This window comes from Anomaloglossus baeobatrachus, chromosome 4 (assembly GCF_048569485.1).
Source record: "Anomaloglossus baeobatrachus isolate aAnoBae1 chromosome 4, aAnoBae1.hap1, whole genome shotgun sequence".
NCBI lineage: Eukaryota > Metazoa > Chordata > Amphibia > Anura > Aromobatidae > Anomaloglossus > Anomaloglossus baeobatrachus.
In genome coordinates, this window is record NC_134356.1 from 700,467,455 (window position 1) to 700,487,816 (window position 20,362).

A 20,362-nucleotide genomic window follows, 5' to 3' on the forward strand; every position below is an offset into this window, starting at 1 on the left:
GTCCTCTGTCCCGTTTCTTTGGGGTCAGGGGTTGGCTCTCTGTCCTCTGTTCTTCTTTTCGGAGCCTTTGTGCGTCCTCTGTCCCATTTCTTTTGGGTCAGGGCTTGGCTCTCTGTCCTCTGTTCTTCTTTTTGGAGCCTTTGTGCGTCCTCTGTCCCATTTCTTTTGGGTCAAGGGTGGCTCTCTGTCCTCTGTTCTTCTTTTCGGAGCCTTTGTGCGTCCTCTGTTCCGTCTCTTTGGGGTCAGGGGTGGCTCTCTGCCCTCTGTTCTTCTTTTCGGAGCCTTTGTGCGTCCTCTGTCCTATTTCTTTGGGGTCAGGGGTTGGCTCGCTGCCCTCTGTTCTTCTTTTCGGAGCCTTTGTGCGTGTTCTGTCCCCTTTCTTTTGGGTCAGGGGTTGGCTCTCTGTCCTCTGTTCTTCTTTTCGGAGCCTTTGTGCGTCCTCTGTCCCGTTTCTTTTGGGTCAGGGCTTGGCTCTCTGCCCTCTGTTCTTCTTTTCGGAGCCTTTGTGCGTCCTCTGTCCCGTTTCTTTTGGGTCAGGGGGTGGCTCTCTGCCCTCTGTTCTTCTTTTCGGAGCCTTTGTGCGTCCTCTGTCCTATTTCTTTGGGGTCAGGGGTTGGCTCTCTGTCCTCTGTTCTTCTTTTCGGAGCCTTTGTGCGTCCTCTGTCCCCTTTCTTTTGGGTCAGGGGTTGGCTCTCTGTCCTCTGTTCTTCTTTTCGGAGCCTTTGTGCATTCTCTGTCCCGTTTCTTTTGGGTCAGGGGTTGGCTCTCTGTCCTCTGTTCTTCTTTTCGGAGTCTTTGTGCGTCCTCTGTCCCGTCTCTTTTGGGTCAGGGGTTGGCTCTCTGTCCTCTGTTCTTCTTTTCGGAGCCTTTGTGCGTCCTCTGTCCCGTCTCTTTGGGGTCAGGGGTGGCTCTCTGCCCTCTGTTCTTCTTTTCGGAGCCTTTGTGCGTCCTCTGTCCGATTTCTTTGGGGTCAGGGGTTGGCTCGCTGCCCTCTGTTCTTCTTTTCGGAGCCTTTGTGCGTGTTCTGTCCCCTTTCTTTTGGGTCAGGGCTTGGCTCTCTGCCCTCTGTTCTTCTTTTCGGAGCCTTTGTGCGTCCTCTGTCCCGTTTCTTTTGGGTCAGGGCTTGGCTCTCTGCCCTCTGTTCTTCTTTTCGGAGCCTTTGTGCGTCCTCTGTTCCGTTTCTTTGGGGTCAGGGGTTGGCTCTCTGTCCTCTGTTCTTCTTCTCGGAGCCTTTGTGCATTCTCTGTCCCGTTTCTTTTGGGTCAGGGCTTGGCTCTCTGTCCTCTGTTCTTTTTGGAGCCTTTGTGTGTCCTTAGTCCCGTTTCTTTGGGGTCAGGGCTTGGCTCTCTGCCCTCTGTTCTTCTCTTCGGAGCCTTTGTGTGTCCTTAGTCCCGTTTCTTTTGGGTCAGGGGTTGGCTCTCTGCCCTCTGTTCTTCTTTTCGGAGCCTTTGTGCGTCCTCTGTCCTGTTTCTTTTGGGTCAGGGGTGGCTCTCTGCCCTCTGTTCTTCTTTTCGGAGCCTTTGTGCGTCCTCTGTCCCGTTTCTTTTGGGTCAGGGCTTGGCTCTCTGCCCTCTGTTCTTCTTTTCGGAGCCTTTGTGCGTCCTCTGTCCCGTTTCTTTGGGGTCAGGGGTTGGCTCTCTGTCCTCTGTTCTTCTTTTCGGAGCCTTTGTGCGTCCTCTGTCCCGTTTCTTTGGGGTCAGGGGTTGGCTCTCTGTCCTCTGTTCTTCTTTTCGGAGCCTTTGTGCGTCCTCTGTCCCGTTTCTTTTGGGTCAGGGCTTGGCTCTCTGCCCTCTGTTCTTCTTTTCTGAGCCTTTGTGCGTCCTTTGTCCCATTTCTTTTGGGTCAGGGGTTGGCTCTCTGTCCTCTGTTCTTCTTTTCGGAGCCTTTGTGCGTCCTCTGTCCCGTTTCTTTTGGGTCAGGGGTTGGCTCTCTGTCCTCTGTTCTTCTTTTCGGAGCCTTTGTGCGTCCTCTGTCCCGTTTCTTTTGGGTCAGGGCTTGGCTCTCTGTCCTCTGTTCTTCGTTTCGGAGCCTTTGTGCGTCCTTTGTCCTGTCTCTTTTGGGTCGGGGTTGACTCTCTGTCCTCTGTTCTTCTTTTCGGAGCCTTTGTGCGTCCTTTGTCCTGTCTCTTTTGGGTCAGGGGTTGGCTCTCTGCCCTCTGTTCTTCTTTTCGGAGCCTTTGTGCGTCCTCTGTCCCGTTTCTTTTGGGTCAGGGGTTGGCTCTCTGCCCTCTGTTCTTCTTTTCGGAGCCTTTGTGCGTCCTCTGTCCCGTTTCTTTTGGGTCAGGGCTTGGCTCTCTGTCCTCTGTTCTTCTTCTTGGAGCCTTTGTGCGTCCTCTGTCCCGTTTCTTTTGGGTCAGGGGTGGCTCTCTGCCCTCTGTTCTTCTTTTCAGGGCCTTTGTGCGTCCTCTGTCCCGTTTCTTTTGGGTCAGGGGTGGCTCTCTGCCCTCTGTTCTTCTTTTCGGAGCCTTTGTGCGTCCTTTGTCCCGTTTCTTTTGGGTCAGGGGTGGCTCTCTGTCCTCTGTTCTTCTTTTCGGAGCCTTTGTGCGTCCTCTGTCCCGTTTCTTTTGGGTCAGGGGTTGGCTCTCTGTCCTCTGTTCTTCTTTTCAGAGCCTTTGTGCGTCCTCTGTCCCGTTTCTTTTGGGTCAGGGCTTGGCTCTCTGTCCTCTGTTCTTCTTTTCGGAGCCTTTGTGCGTCCTCTGTCCCGTTTCTTTTGGGTCAGGGGTTGGCTCTCTGTCCTCTCTTCTTCTTTTCGGAGCCTTTGTGCGTCCTCTGTCCCGTTTCTTTTGGGTCAGGGGTTGGCTCTCTGTCCTCTGTTCTTCTTTTCGGAGTCTTTGTGCGTCCTCTGTCCCGTTTCTTTTGGGTCAGGGGTTGGCTCTCTGTCCTCTGTTCTTCTTTTCGGAGCCTTTGTGCGTACTCTGTCCCGTTTCTTTTGGGTCAGGGGTTGGCTCTCTGTCCTCTGTTCTTCTTTTCCGAGCCTTTGTGCGTCCTCTGTCCCGTTTCTTTTGGGTCAGGGCTTGGCTCTCTGTCCTCTGTTCTTCTTTTCGGAGCCTTTGTGCATCCTCTGTCCCGTTTTTTTTGAGTCAGGGGTGGCTCTCTGTCCTCTGTTCTTCTTTTCGGAGCCTTTGTGCGTCCTCTGTCCCGTTTCTTTTGGGTCAGGGCTTGGCTCTCTGTCCTCTGTTCTTCTTTTCGGAGTCTTTGTGCGTCCTCTGTCCCGTTTTTTTTGAGTCAGGGGTGGCTCTCTGTCCTCTGTTCTTCTTTTCGGAGCCTTTGTGCGTCTTCTGTCCCGTTTCTTTTGGGTCAGGGCTTGGCTCTCTGTCCTCTGTTCTTCTTTTCGGAGTCTTTGTGCGTCCTCTGTCCCGTTTTTTTTGAGTCAGGGGTGGCTCTCTGTCCTCTGTTCTTCTTTTCGGAGCCTTTGTGCGTCTTCTGTCCCGTTTCTTTTGGGTCAGGGCTTGGCTCTCTGTCCTCTGTTCTTCTTTTCGGAGCCTTTGTGCGTCTTCTGTCCCGTTTCTTTTGGGTCAGGGCTTGGCTCTCTGTCCTCTGTTCTTCTTTTCGGAGTCTTTGTGCGTCCTCTGTCCCGTTTCTTTTGGGTCAGGGGTTGGCTCTCTGTCCTCTGTTCTTCTTTTCGGAGCCTTTGTGCGTCTTCTGTCCCGTTTCTTTTGGGTCAGGGGTTGACTCTCTGTCCTCTGTTCTTCTCTTCGGAGCCTTTGTGCGTCCTCTGTCCCGTTTCTTTTGGGTCAGGGGTTGGCTCTCTGTCTTCTGTTCTTCTTTTCAGAGCCTTTGTGCGTCCTCTGTCCCGTTTCTTTTGGGTCAGGGCTTGGCTCTCTGTCCTCTGTTCTTCTTTTCGGAGCCTTTGTGCGTCTTCTGTCCCGTTTCTTTTGGGTCAGGGGTTGGCTCTCTGTCCTCTGTTCTTCTTTTCAGAGCCTTTGTGCGTCCTCTGTCCCGTTTCTTTTGGGTCAGGGCTTGGCTCTCTGTCCTCTGTTCTTCTTTTCGGAGCCTTTGTGCGTCCTCTGTCCCGTTTCTTTTGGGTCAGGGGTTGGCTCTCTGTCCTCTGTTCTTCTTTTCGGAGCCTTTGTGCGTCCTCTGTCCCGTTTCTTTTGGGTCAGGGGTTGGCTCTTTTCCCTCTGTTCTTCTTTTCGGAGCCTTTGTGCGTCTTCTGTCCCGTTTCTTTTGGGTCAGGGCTTGGCTCTCTGTCCTCTGTTCTTCTTTTCGGAGACTTTGTGCGTCTTCTGTCCCGTTTCTTTTGGGTCAGGGCTTGGCTCTCTGTCCTCTGTTCTTCTTTTCAGAGCCTTTGTGCGTCCTCTGTCCCGTTTCTTTTGGGTCAGGGCTTGGCTCTCTGTCCTCTGTTCTTCTTTTCGGAGCCTTTGTGCGTCCTCTGTCCCGTTTCTTTTGGGTCAGGGGTTGGCTCTCTGTCCTCTGTTCTTCTTTTCGGAGCCTTTGTGCGTCCTCTGTCCCGTTTCTTTTGGGTCAGGGCTTGGCTCTTTTCCCTCTGTTCTTCTTTTCGGAGCCTTTGTGCGTCTTCTGTCCCGTTTCTTTTGGGTCAGGGCTTGGCTCTTTGTCCTCTGTTCTTCTTTTCAGAGCCTTTGTGCGTCCTCTGTCCCGTTTCTTTTGGGTCAGGGCTTGGCTCTCTGTCCTCTGTTCTTCTTTTCGGAGCCTTTGTGCGTCCTCTGTCCCGTTTCTTTTGGGTCAGGGGTTGGCTCTCTGTCCTCTGTTCTTCTTTTCAGAGCCTTTGTGCGTCCTCTGTCCCGTTTCTTTTGGGTCAGGGCTTGGCTCTCTGTCCTCTGTTCTTCTTTTCGGAGCCTTTGTGCGTCCTCTGTCCCGTTTCTTTTGGGTCAGGGGTTGGCTCTCTGTCCTCTGTTCTTCTTTTCGGAGCCTTTGTGCGTCCTCTGTCCCGTTTCTTTTGGGTCAGGGCTTGGCTCTTTTCCCTCTGTTCTTCTTTTCGGAGCCTTTGTGCGTCCTCTGTCCCGTTTCTTTTGGGTCAGGGCTTGGCTCTCTGCCCTCTGTTCTTCTTTTCGGAGCCTTTGTGCGTCTTCTGTCCCGTTTCTTTTGGGTCAGGGGTTGGCTCTCTGTCCTCTGTTCTTCTTTTCGGAGCCTTTGTGCGTCCTCTGTCCCGTTTCTTTTGGGTCAGGGGTGGCTCTTTTCCCTCTGTTCTTCTTTTCGGAGCCTTTGTGCGTCTTCTGTCCCGTTTTTTTGGGTCAGGGGTTGGCTCTCTGTCCTCTGTTCTTCTTTTCGGAGCCTTTGTGCGTCCTCTGTCCCGTTTCTTTTGGGTCAGGGGTTGGCTCTCTGTCCTCTGTTCTTCTTTTCGGAGCCTTTGTGCGTCCTCTGTCCCGTTTCTTTTGGGTCAGGGGTTGGCTCTCTGTCCTCTGTTCTTCTTTTCGGAGCCTTTGTGCGTCCTCTGTCCCGTTTCTTTTGGGTCAGGGGTTGGCTCTTTTCCCTCTGTTCTTCTTTTCGGAGCCTTTGTGCGTCTTCTGTCCCGTTTCTTTTGGGTCAGGGCTTGGCTCTCTGTCCTCTGTTCTTCTTTTCGGAGACTTTGTGCGTCTTCTGTCCCGTTTCTTTTGGGTCAGGGCTTGGCTCTCTGTCCTCTGTTCTTCTTTTCAGAGCCTTTGTGCGTCCTCTGTCCCGTTTCTTTTGGGTCAGGGCTTGGCTCTCTGTCCTCTGTTCTTCTTTTCGGAGCCTTTGTGCGTCCTCTGTCCCGTTTCTTTTGGGTCAGGGCTTGGCTCTCTGTCCTCTGTTCTTCTTTTCGGAGCCTTTGTGCGTCCTCTGTCCCGTTTCTTTTGGGTCAGGGGTTGGCTCTCTGTCCTCTGTTCTTCTTTTCGGAGCCTTTGTGCGTCCTCTGTCCCGTTTCTTTTGGGTCAGGGCTTGGCTCTTTTCCCTCTGTTCTTCTTTTCGGAGCCTTTGTGCGTCCTCTGTCCCGTTTCTTTTGGGTCAGGGCTTGGCTCTCTGCCCTCTGTTCTTCTTTTCGGAGCCTTTGTGCGTCCTCTGTCCCGTTTCTTTTGGGTCAGGGGTTGGCTCTCTGTCCTCTGTTCTTCTTTTCGGAGCCTTTGTGCGTCTTCTGTCCCGTTTCTTTTGGGTCAGGGGTGGCTCTCTGTCCTCTGTTCTTCTTTTCGGAGCCTTTGTGCGTCTTCTGTCCCGTTTCTTTTGGGTCAGGGGTTGGCTCTCTGTCCTCTGTTCTTCTTTTCGGAGCCTTTGTGCGTCCTCTGTCCCGTTTCTTTTGGGTCAGGGCTTGGCTCTTTTCCCTCTGTTCTTCTTTTCGGAGCCTTTGTGCGTCCTCTGTCCCGTTTCTTTTGGGTCAGGGCTTGGCTCTTTTCCCTCTGTTCTTCTTTTCGGAGCCTTTGTGCGTCCTCTGTCCCGTTTCTTTTGGGTCAGGGCTTGGCTCTTTTCCCTCTGTTCTTCTTTTCGGAGCCTTTGTGCGTCCTCTGTCCCGTTTCTTTTGGGTCAGGGGTGGCTCTCTGCCCTCTGTTCTTCTTTTCGGAGCCTTTGTGCGTCCTATGTCCCGTTTCTTTTGGGTCAGGGCTTGGCTCTCTGCCCTCTGTTCTTCTTTTCGGAGCCTTTGTGCGTCCTCTGTCCCGTTTCTTTTGGGTCAGGGCTTGGCTCTCTGTCCTCTGTTCTTCTTTTCGGAGCCTTTGTGCGTCCTCTGTCCCGTTTCTTTTGGGTCAGGGGTGGCTCTTTTCCCTCTGTTCTTCTTTTCGGAGCCTTTGTGCGTCTTCTGTCCCGTTTTTTTGGGTCAGGGGTTGGCTCTCTGTCCTCTGTTCTTCTTTTCGGAGCCTTTGTGCGTCCTCTGTCCCGTTTCTTTTGGGTCAGGGGTTGGCTCTCTGTCCTCTGTTCTTCTTTTCGGAGCCTTTGTGCGTCTTCTGTCCCGTTTTTTTGGGTCAGGGGTTGGCTCTCTGTCCTCTGTTCTTCTTTTCGGAGCCTTTGTGCGTCCTCTGTCCCGTTTCTTTTGGGTCAGGGGTTGGCTCTCTGTCCTCTGTTCTTCTTTTCGGAGCCTTTGTGCGTCCTCTGTCCCGTTTCTTTTGGGTCAGGGGTGGCTCTCTGCCCTCTGTTCTTCTTTTCGGAGACTTTGTGCGTCCTTTGTCCTGTCTCTTCCTCATACTCTTCATGCTTTCTTTGTTTGGGACTTTCTCGGGTTGTTGCAGTTTTATCTACACAATAGTCAGAACGTAGTACACTCTGTCACCTGAGACACCTGAGTCATTGCAGGAAATGTGCCCAAATCCCCGATCATCTGCAGCATTCTGCAGGTCCACAAAGTGCTGCCATATAGTGCCAAAGTAATGCTGCGATGAGCTCCCCACAGGGGCCACAGAGCTGACATCCAACTCACTGCTGGTGTGCAGAGGGGGCCACTGTCCACAGGAGGTCGCGGCAGCATCGGGGTCTGAACCGCGGGAATCTGGCTCAGTGTGGGAATGATTCATATTTGGCTCCTTCTCTTTGCTTCGCTGGCCTGTAACCCTGAGGACTAATGGAGGTTCCATCCCCAGGACCCCCAGGAATCACTGAATGTATTGATTGTTAGATCCCTGGTGGTCTAGAGCAGTGGCAGTTTTGAGGGTTATATTCATAGTGGTCTAGGGAAATGAAGGGATTGAGGGTTGGATCCCTGGTGATCAAGAGCTGTGATTAAATTGAGGATTAGATCCCTGGTGGACTAGAGCAGTGAATAGATTGATGGTTAGATCCCTGGTGGTCTACAGAAATCAAGGGTTAGATATCTGGTGGTCAACAGCAATGAAATAAATTAGCGGTTAGCTCTTTGGTGGTCTAGAGCAGTGAAAGGATTGAGGGTTGGGACCCTGGTGGTCTAGAGCAGTGAAAGGATTGAGGGTTGGGACCCTGGTGGTCTAGAGCAGTGAAAGGATTGAGGGTTGGGACCCTGGTGGTCTAGAGCAGTGAAAGGATTGAGGGTTGGGACCCTGGTGGTCTAGAGCAGTGAAAGGATTGAGGGTTGGGACCCTGGTGGTATATATTTATATATTCTTTTGCACAGAATATTTTATACAGGATGCAGCCTCTTTATGTTAGGCCGTGCATATTACACTCACTGTCCCTGCATGGTGCACATATATAGTACTGGCATTGCTCGCTTGCATCGATTGTGATGGGCGTAACCAATAGGCTGCATACCAGATACTGTGCACCTGCATGTGTGAACAGTGACCTATGCAAGCCACAAGTGTGCTATTTTACTACCATCTCCCTTTGCACCTGTGATGTCTGCATGTAATGGAGGTCTTGCTGCATCCTGCCAGTGCATTAGTCTTTTTGGCCTGGGCAGTTTACATCTTCTGCCATTAGTCTGTGAGTTTTAGATCCCTGGTGGTCTAGAGCAATGAAGGGATTTAGGGTTAGATCCCTGATGGTCAAGAGCTGTGAAGAAAATGAGGATTAGATCCCTGGTGGACTAGAGCAGTGAAGGGGTTGAGGGTTAATTCCCTGGTGGTCTAGAGCAATCAAGGGTTAGATACCTGGTGGTCAACAGCAATGAAAGAAATTAAAGGTTAGCTCTTTGGTGGTCTAGAGCAGTGAAAGGATTGAGGGTTAGATCCCTGGTGGTCTAGAGCAGTGAAGGGATTGAGGGTTGGATGCCTGGTGGTCTAGAGCAGTGAAGGGATTGAGGGTTAGATCCCTGGTGGTCTAGAGCAGTGAAGGGATTGAGGGTTACATCCCTGGTGGTCTAGAGCAGTGAAGGGATTGAGGGTTGGATCCCTGGTGGTCTAGAGCAGTGATGGGGTTGAGGGTTGGATCCCTGGTGGTCTAGAGCAGTGAAGGGATTGAGGGTTAGATCCCTGGTGGTCTAGAGCAGTGAAGGGATTGAGGGTTAGATCCCTGGTGGTCTAGAGCAGTGAAGTGATTGAGGGTTACATCCCTGGTGGTCTAGAGCAGTGAAGGGATTGAGGGTTACATCCCTGGTGGTGTAGAGCAGTGAAGGGATTGAGGGTTACATCCCTGGTGGTCTAGAGCAGTGAAGGGATTGAGGGTTACATCCCTGGTGGTGTAGAGCAGTGAAAGGATTGAGGGTTAGATCCCTGGTGATCTAGAGCAGTGAAGGGGTTGAGGGTTAGATCCCTGGTGGTCTAGAGCAGTGATGGGGTTGAGGGTTACATCCCTGGTGGTGTAGAGCAGTGAAGGGGTTGAGGGTTAGATCCCTGGTGGTCTAGAGCAGTTAAGAAATTGTTTTTTTAATTCCTGGTGGTCTAGAGCAATGACGGGATTGAGGGTTAGATCCCTGGTGGTCTAGAGCAGTGAAAGAATTGAGGGTTAGATCCCTGGTGGTCTAGAGCAGTGAAGGGATTGAGAGTTGGATCCCTGGTGGTCTAGAGCAGTGATGGGGTTGAGGGTTAGATCTCTGGTGGTCTTGAGCAGTGAAGGGGTTGAGGGTTAGATCCCTGGTGGTCTAGAGCAGTGATGAGGTTGAGGGTTAGATCTCTGGTGGTCTAGAGCAGTGAAAGGATTGAGGGTTAGATCCCTGGTGGTCTAGAGCAGTGAAGGGGTTGAGGGTTAGATCCCTGGTGGTCTAGAGCAGTGATGAGGTTGAGGGTTAGATCTCTGGTGGTCTAGAGCAGTGAAAGGATTGAGGGTTAGATCCCTGGTGGTCTAGAGCAGTGAAGGGGTTGAGGGTTAGATCCCTGGTGGTCTAGAGCAGTGAAGGGGTTGAGGGTTAGATCCCTGGTGGTCTAGAGCAGTTAAGAGATTGTTTTTTAATTCCTGGTGGTCTAGAGCAATGACGGGATTGAGGGTTAGATCCCTGGTGGTCTAGAGCAGTGAAGTGATTGAGGGTTAGATCTCTGGTGGTCTAGAGCAGTGAAGGGATTGAGGGTTAGATCCCTGGTGGTCTAGAGCAGTGAAGGGGTTGAGGGTTAGATCCCTGGTGGTCTAGAGCAGTGATGAGGTTGAGGGTTAGATCTCTGGTGGTCTAGAGCAGTGAAAGGATTGAGGGTTAGATCCCTGGTGGTCTAGAGCAGTGAAGGGGTTGAGGGTTAGATCCCTGGTGGTCTAGAGCAGTGAAGGGGTTGAGGGTTAGATCCCTGGTGGTCTAGAGCAGTGAAGGGGTTGAGGGTTAGATCCCTGGTGGTCTAGAGCAGTTAAGAGATTGTTTTTTAATTCCTGGTGGTCTAGAGCAATGACGGGATTGAGGGTTAGATCCCTGGTGGTCTAGAGCAGTGAAGTGATTGAGGGTTAGATCTCTGGTGGTCTAGAGCAGTGAAGGGATTGAGGGTTAGATCCCTGGTGGTCTAGAGCAGTGAAGTGATTGAGGGTTAGATCTCTGGTGGTCTAGAGCAGTGAAGTGATTGAGGGTTAGATCCCTGGTGGTCTAGAGCAATGACGGGATTGTAGGGCAGATTGCTGCTGATTTAGTGCAGGCGAGGGTTGATGGTCCTCACCCTACAGCACAGTGTTGGACTGCACAGTATACAGACCCCGCACTGTCCGACCCATTACACCAGCTGGGACCAGTGGGGTAGTGAACTGTTCTATGTCCCTGGTGACTCTACACGTTTGCAGCGCACCTTCCTGGTACAATGCTCTTGAGATGACACCGGCAGCACATTGAGGACTATGAGGACCGTGTCGGAGCAGGTTATTTCCTTGTACGTCTTCTCTGTTGTGTCTTGACCTTGGCTCGATCTTAGCTCTTATCATTCTTTGAGCCTTCACTTCAGCTTGTTCTGGAAAGTGAGAAGTCAAAACCGGAGAGAACCGGCACCGCTTATGTTGGGTAAAGCAACTATGTAGCACAGGAGGCATGGACCGCGTGCAGAGAGAGCTCAGCTCTTGACCCCAGTGGTAAATCTAGGTTTTACAAAATTTGGGGGAAAAATTCAGTTTGCCGCTTCCTCATATACACAGCTTAAACAGGTTGTCAGAGAATAAGCTAAAAAAGCATTGCTGATATAATTCAAACTGCAGCCCATCCTAGATATGTGTACAGTCTACAAGCCGAAGATATACAGCTGCCGAAACATGGGTTTCAACTCACAAGAGCTGTATCACACATACCTCAGCTAGTTGGGAACAGGGCTCACATATGTGAAGATATATATCTATTCCTCGCTGACCACAACAGGAGGGTTATCTCCGGCTTCATCCTTCATTCTGAAGAGATAAAAGAAAGAGGACCAAGAAGAAAAGAAAAAGATTTAAGGAAGAGTATGGGATAAAAAGATGGACAAGGTGTCACGTTTTGAGTTGAAGAGGCTTTCTTTTGGACTGCTTTGTCGGGCTTTGGCTGTGTTGTTTCTTTTTGATAACTGCTAAGTTTATGTTTTTTGTTTTTTTATATGTTATGGTGTTATATATTTATTATAATGTTTTATATTTTTCCAGATAAAATAGTGTTCCAGTTTCATCCTCCTCAATGTTTTTGTCTTCCAGTTGAGCACAGTCAGTAACTGAGGTATTTGTGATATAGCTCTTGTCATTTGAAACCCTGTAAGTTTTCAGTCTGCAGCCTGTACTGACAATTGACAAGAATGGGCTGCAGTTTGAATTATATCAGTGATGCCATTTTATCTCCGTCTTGAAGAACCATTTTAAGCTGTTCGAATAGTTGTCATGTGACCGCTTATATGCGCTTTTTACACTTGCAGTCAACAAGCTGCTCTTCCTAATTCACTCAATCTTCAGTGAAAAACTACAATCCCTCCTTCATTGATAGAGTTTGGAAGAGAAGCTAACAAGCACAAGACTAAAAGTATGAAAATTGGATACAAGTGTTCATGTGATGATAGCTGGATGTGGCAAGCAGAACCAAATTCTGACAGGAATACATCACCAAAACCACCATTAGTACAGGAATACATCAGCAGAAACACCATCAGTGCATGAATACATCGCCAGAACCACCATCAGTACATGAATAAATTACCAGAACCACGATCTGTGCAAAAATAAATCACCTGAACCACTATAATTACAGGAATATATCACCAGGATCACAAGCAGTACTGAAATAAAGTATCACAACTACCATCAGTAAATAAATACAGCACCAGAGCTACCATCAGTACATGAATAAAACACAAGAACAACCATCACAACTAAAATACAGCATTACAATAATTATTAGCACATAAATACATTACCAGAACCATTATCAGTACATAACTAGAACCACTATAAGTACAGGGATACATTAACAAAACCACCACCAGTACATAAGTACATCATCAGAACCACCATCAGTACAGGAATTCATCACCAGAACCACATCTGTATATGAATAAAAAATCACTAGAACCACTAGAAGTACAAGATACATCACCAGTACCATCATCAGTACTGAAATAAAGCATCACACACATCCATCAGTAAATGAATACAACACCAGAACCAACATCACTGTGGGAAGACGTCACTTAAAGCACTATTAGTACCAAAATAAAGCCTCACAATCATTATCAGTACACGAATACACCACTAGAAGCATCATCAGTACCGGAATACATCACCAGAACACCCATCAAAACTGAAATACAGCATTACAACCATTATCAGCACATGAATACATCATCAGAACCATTATTAGTATATGAAGATATCACCAGAACCAATATAAGTACATGAATACATCACTAGAACCACCAGCAGTGAATGAATACTTCAATAGAAGCACCATCAGTACTGAAATAAAGTGTCACAATCATTATTAGTACATGAATACATCACCATAACCATAACCCCCATCAAAACTGAAATACAGCATTACAACCATTATCAGCACATGAATACATCATCAGAACCATCATCGGTATATAAGCATATCACCAGAACCGCGATAAGTACATGAATACATCACTAGAACCACCAGCAGTGAATAAATACATAATTAGAAGCACCATTAGTACTGAAGTAAAGCCTTACAATCATTATCAATACATGAATACATCACTAGAACCATCATAAGTACAGGAATACATCACCATAATCTCCATCAGTACAGAAGTATATCACCAGAGCCATCATCAAAAGGATGGGAAGGGCACCACCCAGTGGGATCTCCAGGTATACAGACGAATAATGGGAAACAAAGAAAAAGAAGTATACCAAGCGCGGGATCACCACAGTATTAAATGATGAAAATTAAATTTTATTAGGTCATTAGATAACCAAAACACGAGACACATGTCTCCACACTGAAAAAATTACTAGAAAACACACAGTGACACAGGATAAAAACACTTAAAAAGCCATAGGCGTAAAAAACATGTCCGCCAGGAACCAATTATATAACGATGAATAAATATAACAGGGACACTCCAATCAATATTGCACAGGGCCCGTATCTGGCATGAAAGAATAAATGCGATAAGATACGCTGGTGGGTATAGATGGTAACATGTAATACGTTATTATATAGAGACGCTTGAAACTACACAAATACAACGGATCCCAATAATGTGTAGTTAGCAACATGTAATAGGTTATTATGTGGAAACACTATACAGATACAAGGAATCTCCAATTATATATGGACGGCATGGGCTTTTATAGAGAGGCACTTAAACCTATACAGATACAAAAAATCTCCAATACTGTGTGGATGGTAACATGTAATAGGTTATAGTATAGAGACACTTAAATTGCACAGATATAAGGGATCTTCACTATGTACGTGAAGTAATATAAATCAGTAAATAGATCTAGCAACAAAGTACATGCGGGTCCCTATCAACACACAGTGACTCTATAACCACAGTATCCTAGTGTATCCTGAAAAAGAGCCCATATAGTACATAACAACATTAGGTCAGTAATTCTATCTGCATAGTATATATACCCGTATTTTACCACCACACATAGCCAGAGTCCCGGATGCTTAAGGCCACCAAAGAAATGTATGGGGCAGGTAAATGCAGCAACCAGGCTAAAAGCAGCACAGAAGCCGACCTACATCCATCGTCCCATAAATAAATAGCAACCAAGCTAGTGGGGTGGATGAGAGGAGCGACCAAAGGGGTTCCTGGCATGGACACCCAAAACCAGAGCCATCATCAGTACAGAAATGCATCACCAAAACCCCCATCAAAACTAAAATACAGCATTACAACTATTATCAGCATATGAAAACATTGTCAGAACCATCTTCAGTAGATGAACATATCACCAGAACCACTATAAGTACATGAATATATCACTAGTACCATCAGCAGTGAATGAATACATCAATAGAAGAACCATTAGTACAGAAATAGAGCGTCACAATCATTACAGTACATTAATACATCACTAGAACCACCAGCAGTGAATGACTACGTCAATAGAAACACCATTAGTACTGACATAAAGCGTCACAATCATTATCAGTACAGGAATACATCACCAGAATATCCATCAGTACAGGAGTACATCACCAGAACCACCATCAGTACAGCAATACTTCACAAGAACACCCAACAAAACTGAAATACAGCATTACAACCATTATCAGCACAAGAATACATCATCACAAACATTATCAGTATATGAATACTCTAGCAATACCTATAAGATCGCCGACTTTTGGGGAAAGGGCTCGGGGTTACCAAGCCTGAGTGAACAAGCTAAGGCTCGTAGTGAATTGAAATTGGCGAACCTTTACCGCACCGGTCGGGTCATCTCTACGCAGCCGCACCTGTCTATGTTCCTCTTTGCCTTGCACTCTGCTCTTCCCTCATTCTCTTGGTCGATATGAATTATCCACAGTAACCTTTTCCGTAGCATCTTATGTCCATATTATTACAGAAATTATAGGGTAGTTACTGAAATATCAAAGTTTCTCTGGAAGCTTGGAATTTTTTTTATTGGTCATATATCTATAAACACACAATATAATCCTGCCGAGAGGGTGAATTTCTCCACCTAATCCCACGTTGATCACATTCATTAGTGTCATGTAAGTTCTTCAGACATAAGACGATCACCCGGTAACTCGAGCACTCAGTGTCAGTCAGCTGCTGCTGCAAAAGTCCAGAATGTAAAAACATCAGTTCATCAAATAAGTCCCTGAATCCACGATACGGAACGCAACGCAATGCGATGGAAATGGAGATCTGAGTGAATAAAGCTTCTTCGTGTTGAATGAATATTTTGCCGATAAAATGTAACGGTTCCTACAGATAAAACCCCGGTTCTTTAATGATGTTTCCAAGCTTCCAGGCTTAGCACAAAACTCCCAACGACAGGTCTGTGCAGCCCCGAGAGGCAGATCATCCTGTGACTATCCCGCTACATTTCCGATTGATGACTTGATCTTGGGTCCAGTGCTGCACTTGGCGTCTTGGACCTGACTCCAGACTTGTAGTAGATCGTCGGGCTCTACTCTGTGCACCACCAGAGCTCGCTGGTACTGACAAGGGTCAAATCTCAGTCCAAAAACATAAAAGCGACTGTCATGGCAGAGAGTGAGATTTGCAGCCAAACACAAGAAACCTAAATAAACATCATCCAATGGAAAGACAGGAATCCGCAGGGAGGTGCGATACAGCGACGGGACCGAAGCTGCCGGGAAGAGGAAGCCTCCACCAGAAAGGAAGTAAGGATACTTAACATTTGGGAACAAGGTATAAGAGATTTTGTATTTAGAGTAGCGAAGAACAACGGAGTGTCTCTGCAGCGCCCCATGCAGCTGGAACGGAGACAAGGCATTCTTCTTTATATATCGAACCAAGGAGGATGGATTCACAAACACATCATCGTCACCTACAAGATAAAACATAGTTATGATCAAGATTATTCATCAAGAACACGATGCATAGACATTGTCATCACCAAGAAGACGACAGACAGACATTGTCATCACCAAGAAGACAACAGACAGACATCATCATCACCAAGAATACGACACACAGACATCGTCATCACCAAGAAGACGACACACAGACATGGTCATCACCAAGAAGACAACACACAGACATCATCATCACCAAGAAGACGACACACAGGCATCGTCATCACCAAGAAGACGACACACAGACATCATCATCACCAAGAAGACGACACACAGACAACGTCATCACCAAGAGGATGACACACAGACATCATAATCACCAAGAAGACGACACACAGACAATGTCATCACTAAGAAGACGACAAACAGACATCATAATCACCAAGAGGATGACACACAGACATCGTCATCACCAAGAAGACAACACACAGACATGGTCATCACCAAGAAGACGACACACAGACATCATAATCACCAAGAAGACGACACACAGACAACGTCATCACCAAGAAGAAGACACACAGACAACGTCATCACCAAGAAGACGACACACAGACAACGTCATCACCAAGAAGACGACACACAGACATCATCATCACCAAGAAGACGACACACAGACAACGTCATCACCAAGAAGACGACACACAGACAACGTCATCACCAAGAAGACAACACACAGACATGATCATCACCAAGAAGACGACACACAGGCATCGTCATCACCAAGAAGACGACATACAGACATCGTCATCACCAAGAAGACGACACACAGACAACGTCATCACCAAGAAGACGACACACAGACAACGTCATCACCAAGAAGACAACACACAGACATGGTCATCACCAAGAAGACAACACACAGACATCATCATCACCAAGAAGACGACACACAGACATCAAAATCACCAAGAGGATGACACACAGATATCGTCATCACCAAGAAGACAACACACAGACATGGTCATCACCAAGAAGACGACACACAGACATCATAATCACCAAGAAGACGACACACAGACAACGTCATCACCAAGAAGAAGACACACAGACAACGTCATCACCAAGAAGACGACACACAGACAACGTCATCACCAAGAAGACGACACACAGACATCATCATCACCAAGAAGACGACACACAGACAACGTCATCACCAAGAAGACGACACACAGACAACGTCATCACCAAGAAGACAACACACAGACATGATCATCACCAAGAAGACGACACACAGGCATCGTCATCACCAAGAAGACGACATACAGACATCGTCATCACCAAGAAGACGACACACAGACAACGTCATCACCAAGAAGACGACACACAGACAACGTCATCACCAAGAAGACAACACACAGACATGGTCATCACCAAGAAGACAACACACAGACATCATCATCACCAAGAAGACGACACACAGACATCAAAATCACCAAGAGGATGACACACAGATATCGTCATCACCAAGAAGACGACACACAGACATCATCATCACCAAGAAGACGACAGACAGACATCGTCATCACCAAGAAGAAGACACACAGATATCGTCATCACCAAGAAGACGACACACAGACATCATCATCACCAAAAAGATGACACACAGACATCATCATCACCAAGAAGACGACACACAGACATCATCATCGCCAAGAAGATGACACACAGACATCATCATCACCAAGAAGACGACACACAGACATCATCATCAGCAAAAAGACGACACACAGACATCGTCATCACCAAGAAGACGACAGACAGATATCGTCATCACCAAGAAGACGACAAACAGACATCGTCATCACCAAGAAGACGACAAACAGACATCGTCATCACCAAGAAGACAACAATACACAGACATCGTCATCACCAAGAAGACGACACACAGACATCATCATCACCAAGAAGACGACACACAGACATCGTCATCACCAAGAAGACGACACACAAACATCGTCATCACCAAGAAGAAGACACACAGACGTCATCACCAAGAAGACGACACACAGACATCATCATCACCAAAAAGATGACACACAGACATCATCATCACCAAGAAGACGACACACAGACATCATCATCACCAAGAAGATGACACACAGACATCATCATCACCAAAAAGATGACACACAGACATCATCATCACCAAGAAGACGACACACAGACATCATCATCACCAAGAAGATGACACACAGACATCATCATCACCAAGAAGATGACACACAGACATCATCATCACCAAAAAGACGACACACAGACATCGTCATCACCAAGAAGACGACAGACAGATATCGTCATCACCAAGAAGACGACAAACAGACATCATCATCACCAAGAAGACGACAAACAGACATCGTCATCACCAAGAAGACGACAAACAGACATCGTCATCACCAAGAAGACAACAATACACAGACATTGTCATCACCAAGAAGACGACACACAGACATGGTCATCACCAATATATGATATACCTGAGGAAAGCATTGATGTATTGCTGAAACGCGTTGTATTGTATCTAATCACCAAGAAGACGACACACAGACATCGTCATCACCAAGAAGACGACACACAGACATCATCATCACCAAGAAGACGACAAACAGACATCATCATCACCAAGAAGACGACACACAGACATCGTCATCACCACGATGACGACACACAGACATTGTCTTCTCGAAGAAGACGACACACAGACATGGTTATCACCAAGAAGACGACACACAGACATCGTCATCACCAAGAAGACGACACACAGACATCGTCATCACCAAGAAGACGACACACAGACATTGTCATCACCAAGAAGACGACACACAGACATCATCATCACCAAGAAGACAACAATACACAGACATTGTCATCACCAAGAAGACGACACACAGACATGGTCATCACCAAGAAGACAACAATACACAGACATTGTCATCACCAAGAAGACGACACACAGACATCGTCATCACCAAGAAGACGACACACAGACATGGTCATCATCAAGAAGACGACACACAGACATCATCATCACCAAGAAGACGACACACAGACATCGTCATCACCAAGAAGACGACACACAGACATCGTCATCACCAAGAAGACGACACACAGACATCGTCATCACCAAGAAGACGACACACAGACATCGTCATCACCAAGAAGACGACACACAGACATTGTCTTCTCGAAGAAGACGACACACAGACATGGTTATCACCAAGAAGACGACACACAGACATCGTCATCACCAAGAATACGACACACAGACATCGTCATCACCAAGAAGACGACACACAGACATGGTCATCACCAAGAAGACAACACACAGACATCATCATCACCAAGAAGACGACACACAGGCATCGTCATCACCAAGAAGACGACACACAGACATCATCATCACCAAGAAGACGACACACAGACAACGTCATCACCAAGAGGATGACACACAGACATCATAATCACCAAGAAGACGACACACAGACAATGTCATCACTAAGAAGACGACAAACAGACATCATAATCACCAAGAGGATGACACACAGACATCGTCATCACCAAGAAGACAACACACAGACATGGTCATCACCAAGAAGACGACACACAGACATCATAATCACCAAGAAGACGACACACAGACAACGTCATCACCAAGAAGAAGACACACAGACAACGTCATCACCAAGAAGACGACACACAGACAACGTCATCACCAAGAAGACGACACACAGACATCATCATCACCAAGAAGACGACACACAGACAACGTCATCACCAAGAAGACGACACACAGACAACGTCATCACCAAGAAGACAACACACAGACATGATCATCACCAAGAAGACGACACACAGGCATCGTCATCACCAAGAAGACGACATACAGACATCGTCATCACCAAGAAGACGACACACAGACAACGTCATCACCAAGAAGACGACACACAGACAACGTCATCACCAAGAAGACAACACACAGACATGGTCATCACCAAGAAGACAACACACAGACATCATCATCACCAAGAAGACGACACACAGACATCAAAATCACCAAGAGGATGACACACAGATATCGTCATCACCAAGAAGACAACACACAGACATGGTCATCACCAAGAAGACGACACACAGACATCATAATCACCAAGAAGACGACACACAGACAACGTCATCACCAAGAAGAAGACACACAGACAACGTCATCACCAAGAAGACGACACACAGACAACGTCATCACCAAGAAGACGACACACAGACATCATCATCACCAAGAAGACGACACACAGACAACGTCATCACCAAGAAGACGACACACAGACAACGTCATCACCAAGAAGACAACACACAGACATGATCATCACCAAGAAGACGACACACAGGCATCGTCATCACCAAGAAGACGACATACAGACATCGTCATCACCAAGAAGACGACACACAGACAACGTCATCACCAAGAAGACGACACACAGACAACGTCATCACCAAGAAGACAACACACAGACATGGTCATCACCAAGAAGACAACACACAGACATCATCATCACCAAGAAGACGACACACAGACATCAAAATCACCAAGAGGATGACACACAGATATCGTCATCACCAAGAAGACGACACACAGACATCATCATCACCAAGAAGACGACAGACA

At 47.3% G+C, this 20,362-nt stretch overlaps 1 protein-coding gene across 1 annotated transcript in view; it reads right to left on the minus strand.

Annotated features, from left to right (window-relative positions):
• Window positions 1-14,757: 14,757 nt before the first annotated feature.
• The window catches only part of LOC142302192 (beta-1,3-galactosyltransferase 5-like), a 49,410-nt gene continuing 43,805 nt past the window's right edge, over window positions 14,758-20,362 (minus strand). Inside the window, exon 3 of the mRNA XM_075343279.1 lies at window positions 14,758-15,674. Coding sequence (XP_075199394.1) covers window positions 15,193-15,674 — 482 coding nt within the window. The 3' untranslated portion in view covers window positions 14,758-15,192. The remainder of the gene's footprint in view (window positions 15,675-20,362) is intronic.